Source organism: Prionailurus viverrinus, chromosome B1 (assembly GCF_022837055.1).
Source record: "Prionailurus viverrinus isolate Anna chromosome B1, UM_Priviv_1.0, whole genome shotgun sequence".
NCBI classification, from domain to species: domain Eukaryota; kingdom Metazoa; phylum Chordata; class Mammalia; order Carnivora; family Felidae; genus Prionailurus; species Prionailurus viverrinus.
The window spans coordinates 181186253-181199690 of record NC_062564.1 but is presented as its reverse complement, the minus strand read 5'-3'; the positions used below and the strand labels follow the sequence as shown (position 1 = coordinate 181199690).

General features: G+C 44.6%; 1 protein-coding gene across 8 annotated transcripts in view; it reads left to right on the top strand.

The window, feature by feature from the left end:
- Nucleotides 1-1156: 1156 nt before the first annotated feature.
- PCDH7 (protocadherin 7) overlaps nt 1157-13438 on the top strand; it is a 421068-nt gene continuing 408786 nt past the window's right edge. For 4 of the 8 annotated variants that reach the window (XM_047856166.1, XM_047856163.1, XM_047856162.1 and 1 more), the window contains exon 1: nt 1158-5426. In XM_047856166.1, the coding sequence (XP_047712122.1) occupies nt 2244-5426 (3183 nt within the window). In that variant the 5' untranslated portion in view covers nt 1158-2243. Of the gene's footprint in view, nt 5427-11618; nt 11882-13438 lie in introns of those variants that run through there. The other 4 variants (XM_047856161.1, XM_047856160.1, XM_047856159.1 and 1 more) reach the window with 2 other exon arrangements.

Here is a 13438-nt window from a genome sequence, read left to right as displayed (position 1 = left end):
TCAGAACACCAACGTGGCTCCCTGGGCGCGCACGCGGGATCCCCCAAGCCACTGTTAAGCCAATGCCCAAACCAACATGCGAAATCGCGAAACGGAGACACTTGAGGGGGTGGGGAACAACGTCTGAGAAGGGGGAGAAGAAGAAACCTTTCCTGACACCCGCTCCAGCGCTCTCACACTCGCACACAGCATTAGTCAGAGAGAGGAGGAAATTTACCAGCCCCGGGGAGGGAAAGCGAGTCCCCCGAGAAGACAGTGGCTGCGCTCGTTGGGAAGAGGGGGAGAGGCTTTGGCTTAAAGGGGACGGGACTGGCTGGGATTGTGCACGTAAGGAGTGGCCCCCGGCGCTGAAGCTGGGCTTTCCGGAGCCGGGTGGCTGGTTAGTACTCCCTCCTGCCTTCCTCCCTTCAGCTCTTCACCCTCCCTCTCTGCGAATGTGTAGTTTCGGCGGCTCGGCTGCCACCTCCGCCACCGCCGCCGCTGCCGCCGCCGCCGCCGCCGCCGCCGCAGCGGCAGTCGCGTCAGGGACAAGCTTGAGCCGCAAGCGAGCAAGCGAGCTCCCAGCAGCAACCACCACTTTGGGCAAACTTGCGGGTTTCCGGCTCTCGGCTAGCGAGCGGGAGCTTCCTACTTGCCATTCAGTGTCTTTGAGCCTTGGCAGCCCTAGGGGCAGCGAGCGCGCCCGCACCAGACTCTCCCAGACGCGAAAGGGTACGAGACAACTGCGGAATTCACCCGCCGTGCCAGGGCACTTCCGAGGAAACAACCGACTGGCACTTTTTCTCCCCTTGGCAAACTGGATATATTTTTTTTTAAGCTACTTGGCAGCTGTCTCTGACTCCACCTCCCCCCCCCCAACCCCCTCCCCAGTGCCTTTGGCTTTTCTTCGGAAATCCGGACAGAATTGGGCATCTTTGTTAATTGCCACTGGGGGAGCCCGGCCGGGGGCTCTCGCCAGGCCAACGTCGCCTGAGCACCGAGCTTGGTTTGCTCACCTTTGAACTGCAAAGGGATCAAGTTCAGCTCGAGTTGCCAGCATTGGGACTGGGAGGAAGGCGAGGGAGCGTGCAGTAGAGAGAGTGGGAGAAGGGGAAAGGGGAAAGGAGAGGAGGGAGGAGAGAGGAGGAGGAGGGAGGAGAGAGGGAGGGAGGGGAGGGATCGAGAGAGAGCGGGGAGAGAGAGAGGCTGCAATCTCCTCCCTGAATCGCGCACAGCGCTGCAGATCCCAGTGCTCCGACATGCGGGCCGAATGCAGGTGAGGGAAGGCACGGACTCTGCGGCTGCGAACCCAAACTTGGGCACCGCGCGGTGCGCACGGTTCAGCCTTCGCCCCCGCGGGCGAACGGCTGCTGCGGTTTCAGGCGGCGGCTTCGTGACTAATGACCTTGCGCAGAGTTGTTAAGAAAAAAAGAGAAACCCGAGCTCTTGGGGGTGAAAAGGGACTGACTCTCTGGGTGTCTCTGAAGATGGCTCGGGCTGCTCTTCCGCGCGCGGGGGGGACCCGGACGCGGACCGCCGTGTGACGCGAGTGGTCTCCACTGCACGGTGCCCGAAGCGACCTGCCAGGGCTTTTTCATTCTCGATCTGTTGACTGGCTCCCCCGCTGCCAGAGCAGAGTCAGAGTTCAGACTGGCTTGTTGCTGGCCCCAGCGCCTCGTGCAGGAAGCAACTCACGTTTGCCTGGGCAGCCGGAGCAGAAGCTGGGTCTGGAGTGTGTGGCTGGAACGTGAATTCGACTCAACTCGAGTAGCAGCAAAGACCAACAGGGTTGGCAGGCGGGGGAAGCTGCAGGCGTGTTCCCCGCCGCTTCCCGGCTCCACCGCCCGCCCGCCGGAGCGGTTCCGGCCCCATCCGACAGAGCGGGGACGGGAGCCCGGGATTCTCCGCCCGCTACGGGGATGACTCTGGGGGGGCGCCGAGCCCGCGGCGCGCAGTGTCCCGTGAACTGTGAGTACTGCGACTGAACGGCGGCCGGCGAGCGGGCGATTAGCACCCATTGCATGAATTATGAAACAATAACTTTCGGAAGAAGCAGAAGGAAAAGAAAAAAGAAAAAGAAGGACACCTCGCTGGTCCCCCTGGCCGACTCCGCACGCTGCTCTTCTCGCCCCCTCCCTCCTCTCCCTTCCTCCTTTCCCGGAGAGAGAAGAGGACTGGGAGGAGGGCCGGCGGCCGGCCCCGGAGGAGGGGGGCGCCGAGGGGGCTGTGACTAGAACGAGCAGTAGCAGCAGCAGCAGGAGAAGATGCTGAGGATGCGGACCGCGGGATGGGCGCGCGGCTGGTGCCTGGGCTGCTGCCTCCTCTTGCCGCTCTCGCTCAGCCTGGCGGCCGCCAAGCAACTCCTCCGGTATCGACTGGCCGAGGAGGGCCCGGCGGACGTCCGCATCGGCAACGTCGCCTCGGACCTGGGCATCGTGACCGGCTCGGGTGAGGTGACTTTCAGCCTCGAGTCGGGCTCGGAGTACCTGAAGATCGACAACCTCACCGGCGAGCTGAGCACCAGCGAGCGGCGCATCGACCGCGAGAAGCTGCCCCAGTGTCAGATGATCTTCGACGAGAACGAGTGCTTTCTGGACTTCGAGGTGTCGGTGATCGGGCCCTCGCAGAGCTGGGTGGACCTGTTCGAGGGCCGGGTCATCGTGCTCGACATCAACGACAACACGCCCACCTTCCCGTCACCCGTGCTTACGCTCACCGTGGAGGAGAACCGGCCGGTGGGCACTCTCTACCTGCTGCCCACCGCCACGGACCGTGACTTCGGCCGCAACGGCATCGAGCGCTACGAGCTGCTCCAGGAGCCCGGGGGCGGCGGCGGCGGCGGCGGCGGCGGCGAGGGCCGGCGCGCCGGGCCTGCCGACAGCGCCCCCTACCCCGGGGGCGGCGGGAACGGCGCGAGCGGCGGCGGCCCAGGCGGCTCCAAGAGGCGGCCGGACGCGCCGGAGGGCGGCGGCGGGACCAACCCCGGCGGCCGCAGCAGCGTGTTCGAACTGCAGGTGGCCGACACCCCGGATGGCGAGAAGCAGCCACAGCTGATCGTGAAGGGGGCGCTGGACCGGGAACAACGCGACTCCTACGAGCTGACCCTGCGGGTGCGCGACGGTGGAGACCCGCCGCGCTCCTCTCAGGCCATCTTGCGGGTGCTCATCACCGACGTGAACGACAACAGCCCCCGCTTCGAGAAGAGCGTGTACGAGGCGGACCTCGCCGAGAACAGCGCCCCGGGGACTCCCATCCTGCAGTTGCGCGCCGCCGACCTGGACGTGGGGGTCAACGGGCAGATCGAGTACGTGTTCGGAGCCGCTACCGAGTCCGTGCGGCGGCTGCTGCGCCTCGACGAGACGTCCGGCTGGCTCAGTGTCCTGCACCGTATCGACCGGGAGGAGGTGAACCAGCTGCGCTTCACGGTCATGGCCCGGGACCGCGGGCAGCCCCCCAAGACCGACAAGGCCACGGTGGTCCTCAACATCAAGGACGAGAACGACAATGTGCCGTCCATTGAAATCCGCAAGATCGGGCGTATCCCGCTCAAGGACGGGGTGGCCAACGTGGCGGAGGATGTTCTTGTCGACACCCCCATTGCTCTGGTGCAGGTGTCCGACCGAGACCAAGGCGAGAACGGCGTGGTCACCTGCACGGTGGTGGGCGACGTGCCCTTCCAGCTCAAGCCGGCCAGCGACACAGAGGGCGACCAGAACAAGAAAAAGTACTTTCTGCACACCTCGGCCCCTTTGGACTATGAGACCACCCGGGAGTTCAACGTGGTCATCGTGGCTGTGGACTCGGGCAGCCCCAGCCTCTCCAGCAACAACTCCCTGGTTGTCAAGGTAGGAGACACTAATGACAACCCGCCTGTCTTCGGCCAGTCAGTAGTGGAGGTTTACTTTCCCGAGAACAACATCCCTGGAGAGAGGGTGGCCACGGTGCTGGCGACGGACGCCGACAGCGGGAAAAATGCAGAGATCGCCTACTCGCTGGATTCCTCTGTGATGGGGATCTTTGCCATCGATCCTGATTCCGGGGACATCCTCGTCAATACGGTACTGGACCGCGAGCAGACTGACAGGTATGAGTTTAAAGTTAACGCCAAAGACAAAGGCATCCCAGTGTTACAGGGCAGCACCACCGTGATTGTGCAGGTGGCTGACAAGAATGACAATGACCCTAAGTTTATGCAGGACGTCTTTACGTTTTATGTGAAAGAAAACTTGCAGCCCAACAGCCCTGTGGGGATGGTCACGGTGATGGATGCTGACAAGGGACGCAATGCAGAGATGAGCCTCTACATAGAGGAAAACAGTAACATTTTCTCCATTGAAAATGACACGGGGACCATTTATTCCACAATGTCTTTTGACCGGGAACATCAGACCACATACACGTTCAGAGTCAAGGCTGTGGATGGGGGAGATCCTCCCAGATCAGCCACAGCCACGGTCTCTCTCTTTGTCATGGATGAGAACGACAACGCTCCCACCGTTACCCTTCCCAGAAACATTTCCTACACTTTACTGCCACCTTCAAGTAATGTCAGGACAGTAGTAGCTACAGTGTTGGCAACAGACAGTGACGATGGCATCAATGCAGACCTTAACTACAGCATTGTGGGAGGGAATCCCTTCAAGCTGTTTGAAATTGATTCCACCAGTGGTGTGGTTTCCTTAGTGGGGAAACTCACCCAAAAGCATTATGGCTTGCACAGGTTGGTGGTGCAAGTGAATGACAGTGGACAGCCTTCCCAGTCCACCACGACCCTGGTGCATGTGTTTGTCAATGAAAGTGTTTCTAATGCAACTGTGATTGACTCACAGATAGCCAGAAGTTTGCACACCCCACTCACGCAGGATATAGCTGGTGACCCAAGTTACGAAATTAGCAAGCAGAGACTCAGTATTGTCATTGGGGTGGTGGCCGGGATTATGACCGTGATTCTAATCATCTTAATTGTAGTGATGGCAAGGTACTGCCGGTCCAAAAGCAAAAATGGCTATGAAGCTGGCAAAAAAGATCATGAAGACTTTTTTACACCTCAGCAGCATGACAAATCTAAAAAGCCTAAAAAAGACAAGAAAAACAAAAAATCTAAGCAGCCTCTCTACAGCAGCATTGTCACTGTAGAAGCTTCTAAACCAAATGGACAGAGGTATGATAGTGTCAATGAGAAGCTGTCAGACAGCCCAAACATGGGGCGATACCGATCCGTTAATGGTGGGCCTGGCAGTCCTGACCTGGCCAGGCATTACAAATCTAGTTCTCCATTGCCTACTGTCCAGCTTCATCCCCAGTCACCAACTGCAGGAAAAAAACACCAGGCCGTACAAGATCTACCACCAGCCAACACATTTGTGGGAGCAGGAGACAACATTTCAATTGGATCAGATCACTGCTCTGAATACAGCTGTCAAACCAATAACAAGTACAGCAAACAGGTAAGATGTATTCCAAGTATATGTAAATATCCCAGAAGAGGTGAAATAACTCTGAGGCAGAGAGCACCTTCTGTGAAGTTTTGCTTTCTCCCTTTTAAAGCTATGATTTGAAAACTTAACAGCAGTAATTTAATGTTAATTCCTATGTCATCGGTTGAGTGAGCATGGGCCATCTACACGAGGTGGACCACTGTATTTTGTAAGTTACCCACCCACTGTTTACAAAGTTACTAACAGACATGGAAGTAGGCAGCGTTTTGCCCATCTCTTTGAACTTGAGGGCACTAATTCATCCTACATTTTCTGTTTTCAGGATAAATAGGTAAATATTGGTTGGCTGGTTAGCTTAGACCTGAAATTGTTTTGTTTTGTGGCTATGAAGTGGATAATTACATCCAGAGAGAAAATTTCTGAAGTTACTACTGGTGCCTATGCAAATTGCACAGTATAAAAGTTTTAGCCATGCTATGTATTATGCAAGCTTTTACAGGTAACGGAGGCCGATTCATGCCAATGTGATACCAAGTCTGAGATACTTAAAAACTGGCTACTTTGACAAAAATGTTGGCTTAAAAATATCTAAGGATACACAAATGTCATGTGAAACTGACTTTTTAATACCTCGATATCTGTAACAGTTAAACTTCCGTGAGGATATGCAGGGAGCATTTGCATTCTTCATGTTTGGTGTAAGGGTTTACAAGCAAAAGTAAAATTGCATGACCCACTTTTTATTTAAGCCAAGCAACAGAAATGTTCATGTCGGATGCACTGTGTGCAAGAAAATTTTGGTATGCATGATGATATCTGAGACTATTAAGGTGGTATAGAATACGGTTGTTTCCCAGTGAAATGTGGAAACAGATCTTAAAAACATATTTTGAGATGGACTTCAGAAAATAGAAAATCTGTTTTTGAAAGTTTTGCTTGTGTGATATATGTAACACTCACAAAGTTTACTTTTCACACCTGCCAAGGTCTGACACTCAGCAAGGTAAACCTTTTGGAAACTGCTGTGTCTAGGGCTGTAGCAACCCCATGAATAAAATATCCTATATTTCTCATCATCAGAACTCATTTCAGAAAACACATTTATGACTGTCAAATAATATTGAATAATAGCTTCTCTATTAAATATGCTTTGCATGTGCAATGTACAGTCGGAGAAGAATGAAGGCACAAGAACTTGTTTTATGGCCTCATTAAAGATGTTATTGATGGGCTCATCAAAGATACTATAGAAAAGAGATATTAATTCCTTATTGCTTTCACAATCTTAAAAATTAGTTTCCTAAAGAAATATCTTCTACTCATAGTACTCTACTGTAGCTATTTGGATAAGGAGAACATAGCTTTTATATCCAATAATCAAAGCAATCCACGAAAATACAGGTCCGAACTACATTACGTTAAATTGCTTTCGAAAACACGTGATGCATGTGAAAGCCTTTCTTTCTTTTAACCTGAAATTTGATAAGTGGAGAGTTTATATCTGTTGTGTTATTGCTTCACCTGGAGTTAGAAGGAGATTTTTGTTTTGTTTGGGGTACTTTTATCGGACAATTCTAGTTAAAATAATAGTACAAAGATGACTTATAAAACGCCCACAAATAAACTTAGATCTATAGAAATTCCCTGGAAAATGATAACTTGTAGTGCAGAAGTGTGTGAAGAGGTCTTTCTGCAGAATGTTTACTTCTTCCCTGTCATCCTAATAGGACTTTTTATCTTGTGGCTGAATGGCATTTGCATTCTAAATTGTGTAATCTGAAACTTTGGAGGGGACATATCAAGTGGCAGATTTATAGATATTTTATACAACCGCCTCATATGTTCTGTGCTGTCACTTAAGCTTTATTTGGCTCATCAAATGAGGTTGGCTCTGGATTCTTGAATATTTAAGACAGCCAATATCAAGACTGTTGTGGCATCCTGTTTAAAAGGCAAAGTGATATGCTTATAAATAAACTAATGTATGGTGCTAGGCTCTTAACAGAGCAAAGAAGTCCATATACCAAAATAGAAAGCCTACAAAACCATTGGTCTCAATCATGCAGTTTGCCAGAAGTGACTGGAAAACTTATATGTTGTTAGGTGTTCAAAAGATGTGTGAAGTTTTGACCACAATAAATAGCTGAACTAAAATGAAATAAGGGAGAATGAAACACATTCCTCTTAATGTAATTAGTAATAGTAACTGATACTCTTCGTCTCTTCAATATTGCTGTCAGGGGACAAGGGATCCATTTACAAAGTTACATTCTGTTAAGACATCTGACATAATAAACAAGATCTTTTTTGTTCTGATTTTTGTGCCATAGTAGATGATTTTCTATTTTTTTCCCAAAAAGATATTACCTTTAATTTTTATACAACTGCCAAAATGTATTTTCTGTAATTAAATGTGATGTAAGATAAAATAAAGAGCACGAGGTTTTGTTATAATTTTCTCCGTTGATACTGAATCTGTCTAAGGAAAACCCTGAGGGATGCCATCTTTTAATTCCTTATGGTAGGGATTAATTAAAAATCTGAGATTTCATCTGACATAAAGGCTTCACTTTATTTATAAATTTCCCGAATTGCTTTATCATAGTTCTTAACTTGTGGTATAATGGAAGTGAGATCTGTTTACAGTGTTCTTATCCTCATGAGAATTAGACGTTTCCAAGTGCTGCTCCTAAATCCTGTTAATGGTTATATTGCAATAAATTAAGCAGCTTTGTGGAAATCAAAGTTTGAAAATAATGCCCCTCCCCCTTTTTTGGTGTGTTTTCACAGGGTCTGGAAACTTTCAAATCAATCTTCTATAGTTATTCTCTGGCAGCATCTATGAGATGTGTGTTGCAGAGTTGCTATCTATCTATCTATCTATCTATCTATATTCCTGAAACTCATACCTTAGCAAAACTGATGACGTAGCCCAGGTATTCATAGTTCAGACCTTTGCAGTTAAAACAAAAGCCTTTGCTCTCAACTAAATAATGTGCCTAGCTGAGCAGAATGTGGATCATTGACAGCATTATTGAGCTTAAGCCTCTACCTCTCCATTTCATTATTCCTTTACTTGGTAAACCTGGTTTTAGGGCTTGTTCAAATTTTGTGACCTGGAAGGACAATTGTGCTTTTTTTGCTTTGTGAAATAAAGGCAGAGACATTCTATGTTTTCTATTAATTTTTAAATCTTCAGAGTTTTACTATGTGTTAAATATTTTTCAATTCTCTTAAAGAATAATATAATTCCAAAATAGATTAATACACAATATAAAAGCATACTGACTACTTTTTAAGTTATTTTTAAGTCCGGTTGTGTTTATACATGTCATGCCATTAATTACCTAATGCACTGGCAAGGAAAAATTTTATCGTATCTAGTAAATGAAAAACAAAGTATTTTTGGCAAGAGTAGAGTAGATACAGCTTGAATAAACATTAATTTAAAAATCCATTTACAGCTGCTTCAGAAATACTCAAGAAAAATTCTTAATAAGTCCAATGATAGTTTCCCTTGCCTAAGGAACTGCTGAATGTTGTCTAAATAATGTTCTCTTTAATTATCGAGTTGTGTTCAATATATTCATTGTATGCTTAGTAAAAAAATGTGGCAGAAATTATTTTTTTTAATTACTTCCGGTCGGGAAGCGAATGGATAACTTGCCATGGCCTATTAGGGTTTTCAGCCCTGAGAAAACTAAATATTAATTTGTTTGTGTATGGATATGACACCATACTTACTATAGCAGCATCTGTAGAGTGATGCCAACCATGGCTTCTGGTTTCAATTTGATAAGCATGTTTCTACAATATGATGTGTCTGTCTATAGCCAAAAACACTTTCAAGAAGTACCACGAATTGTGCATATGGTAGAGGTTCTGTTACATTTGGCCTGATAGAGCAGACAGCAGGCTAATAACTGATCAAAGTTAGGTGATGTTTTTAGTCAGGAGATATCTACTAAAGCAACATTACCTTAGACCTCTGGATGTCTCTGAATAAGGAAAAAGTCATCCACTGATCTGATCTGCATCAAATATGTACGTTTTTATGGAAGTCCAAGTATGCCAATTTGAAACTTCTCTCAAACTTACCCCAAGTCAATTAGTAACTTAGACACAATACCACAGAGTCCGTTTATAGGTTGTAAGTAAATCATGCAGCTGGATAAATACAGCAAAATCCTTCTTTCTTGTTATTTTTTTTTCTATCTTTGAGTAATTACGTATCTTATATGTGGAAAAGCGTACACATGGTATCTCTCTTTCTTTCTAACACACAAACTCGTGCGGATATATTCACATAAACCAACGATGGTGCCATTACACTTTTATTTCATTGTGATATTCATACATTAACATGTGGAGCATATTTGAACTTTAAACACATACAACATTGAAATAAAATATATCATAGTCAATCATTTAGTGCCTGTATCTAAAATGACTAGAGTCATCACAGTTTAGAATTAAGAAATATCAACCAAACCAGTTCCTTCATTTTCTATGAAGAGACTAAGGTCTTTATCTGTACCATTGGGGTGTGAATTCTGTTTCCTGTTGGTACCTTGAACGGGGCGATGCAAATTAAGTTGAGGCCTTTAGAAGAAAGTAATTTGATTGAGATCACAAGATTATCAAGGATACAGTGTGGATACAAGTCATGGAATGCAGAGACCAGTGTTTTTGTTTTTTATCGTACTCCCCCGAGGAATAAAATTGAATTTACATCCCTTCTTCTGTATACATTTCAATAGCAACAGAAATCTGTTGGGGTTCACCTGTCTATGTATAACTACATATTGAGCTATGAAAACTGACTTTTTTTACAATAGAATATAATGCTGCTTTAGGCTCCAGTTTTTACCTGTAAATTATCGGGGGAGTTACAATTCACATTTTCTAGACTTTCAAAAGAAATTAATGGCTCTTTCCCTCTCTGTAAAATAGCGATTGATGACATACACTGAAGTAACATTGTTTACAGCATATATTCAGCAGGTTAATTGACAGAATTTTTAATTTCAGCAGAAGCCTGACAACAGGTGGGATTAATATATTCTCAATGAGAACATAACTTTTGTGGAAATTAATACAAGCTTTCTATACATTGTGTATAAAAGTTTATATGCACCCTAATTGGAATAATCTTTTGCCTGTTTTCATTTATATCGACGATCCTTTTTTGGCTACTATGCTCCTTTGCATTTTGCCAGCTTTGTGGGGAACACAACCTTCATATTGACCTTAACACACAATTGCAAATGAATTTTTCATCCAAATTGGTTTTGTAGCAAATTTTTAAAGCAAGGTGACATTTTAAAAATGTTATAGATTTTCTCCTTTGTTAGGCAATTAACCAATCTAGTGCATCATATTTTAAATTTACCTAGTGATAAAATGCTAATGATTGAGTTTGTCAATTTCAAAAATGAAATTTGAACTGTTTTTCAAACCAAATGTAGTGTGACAAAATCCTTGCTTCGCCATAGCTGCCAGTGCTATTAGAAATTTTACTGTCATTTCTACTCCTGGGAGACAATGGTGGTGAAGGTTATGATGGAAACTTAGTACAATACTTGTTTAGAGCTTTATGTTTAAGTTGTATATAACCAATATCTAGGCTAGAGCAAGGTTCCTCATCCATTTATTTACCATGACTCTATAGAAATAGTAGGAGCTGTTCACATAGATCTTGAGTCAGCTTTAGTTTTCTCTCTTATTTATTTTAAAAACCCGTAGAATCTTTTCTAAAGCAGGGACTCTGTTTCGGAACATTACACAGTGCTTTATTTAGCATTAGTGTTGTGGGAGAAATCACATTCCAAGAAGAATGGAGCTGAAACCACTAAAACTAATCTTAATTATCACGTCTGGTGAATTAATGTTTTAAAGGCGGAATAAAGGTTTATGTTCAGGAATGTGATGATGTTTGTATTGAACTCTAATGCTGTGTACAAACAAACAAACAAACAAACCAAAAAACTATTAAACCTTCTGAGTAGGATTCATCTGACAAGTTAACTGTTTTTCCCCCGAGCATATTTATTATTTACAGACACATAATTTGTAAATAAAAATTCTCTGTGACCAAAACCTCTGCCACAGCATTCTGATTGGGTATAAGGTATTGGGGGAAAATCCTTCATCGCACTTTTTTTTTTTTACCTGCATAAATCTTTGTTTTCCTTCTTTCAGATGCGTCTACATCCATACATTACTGTGTTTGGCTGAATTCCACTCTAATATGATGCTCCATTATGCTCCATACTCTGATGTCCTTGCTACTCCGAAACCTGCTGGAGCCTGCCCTTGGCCGTGGGGTGTCAGCCAATCACTGCTTGTTTTGCTTGTTGTGCATTTGATTTTCAAGTTTTTCCCCCCGTTTAAGGAAAAAGAGTGTTGAAATAAATAAACTTAGAAAAGAAACAGTATTAATAAAGAAATGTGCTACAAATGGACATCTGAGTCACTGAGAATTCCATTCTCAAAGAGGTGGTTAGCAGAAGAAATGAATAGCGAAGGCTGTAAAAAAAAATCCCAAGGCACATTTCAACAATAATTTTAAGATTCTAGCTTTGTGTGAACCAAGGAAAATTAAGTCTACTTAGTCTTTGTCTATAATACATTAAACACTGACTTTTGGTAAAATCCTAAGTCGATCAACATTTTTAAAGGGTTATGGAATTACAGCCTTTTCCAGGCCAGTGAGATAGTTGTGTTAGAATAAAATATAATGTCTACACATCTATCTCAAGGACTTTGAACTATACTTATAAAAATATTGGTATATAAAATAAATTTGAGAGGCAAATTTTGTGTTGAGCAGTTACTGCCAATAGATTGTTTCTTCCTTAATCTTGAAATATTGACCAAGGAATCTGAATTATCTATGGAATTTTTAAGTATGTTTGTTGTTAAATTCCTTAAGAAAATTTGGAATCTTTCCGTTAGATTTACTAAAGTCACTGTAGTCACATTCAGAAGGAATTTGTGGCTTCCTATTTTCGTGGTACATTTATCTGAAGGCTATTCTATTTGATGTCTGATAACATAAATCCAAGCTGCTTCTGAGAATGCAACATTTAGATATAGTTGAGAGAGTGGCTGAATTTTAGTTGCATAAGTAATATTCTAGGCAAGTCAGGGAATCCTCTGGATAGTCCCTCCAATTCTTTATGGTTATATATTTATGTATCTGTTGTTGTATGTGTTTATGTGCCTAAAAATAAGTGTTCAAGTGTGAAGTTTCATAATTTTATAATATATTTACCACATTATTTGCCCCCCTAATTTTTGTCCAAGTTTTGGAAGACTAAGAATCCCAGATTCTTGGGATATTTTTGGTGAGTTATTTTCAATATGAAAGCCTTTTAATAAAAATAAATGAATATTGGAAGAAGACTAAAATGTAGAGTGGTAACAAATGTACCCTGACCTATGAAAATCTCTAGTGTATATATTTCAGGCTTTTTATTCTATTAGCTGTTTATTTAATTTTGCAAAAATGACATTTTCAGAAGTATTAATGAAACTGTAGTGAGATTCCTGAATAAAACCTAATTATCCTCAACTTCTCAATTTGTTTTGAGCACAAAGACCGGCGTAAGAGGCTGGTGAAAGACCCTTGCCACTTTCTGCTTCTTGAAAATGTCATGTTCCCTCATCAAACTTAACTTCCTTAGATGTGTAATGTGTGAGTCCTGTAATAAATCATTTCAATTCAAAAACCAATTATAGACCAAAAAAGGTCCAGAATTTTGGGATGATCTAATTACAGCCACACAGAGGGGAAATACATACATACTTTCACAAAGAAGGACATTCGAAGGCAGCATTTTGAAAACTTGGGTTGGAATACCTTATCGAGGCAAGAATCAATTTAGTGTATCTCTACCACAGTTGGAAAGACCTGAAGTGAAACAGAACCATTCCAAGTGTGCTGCGTGCGAGCCTTGTTTCAGCCCTGGTGTGTGTGTTTCTGTTCTTGGTCACCGTGGGAAAAAAAGTGTTTTATT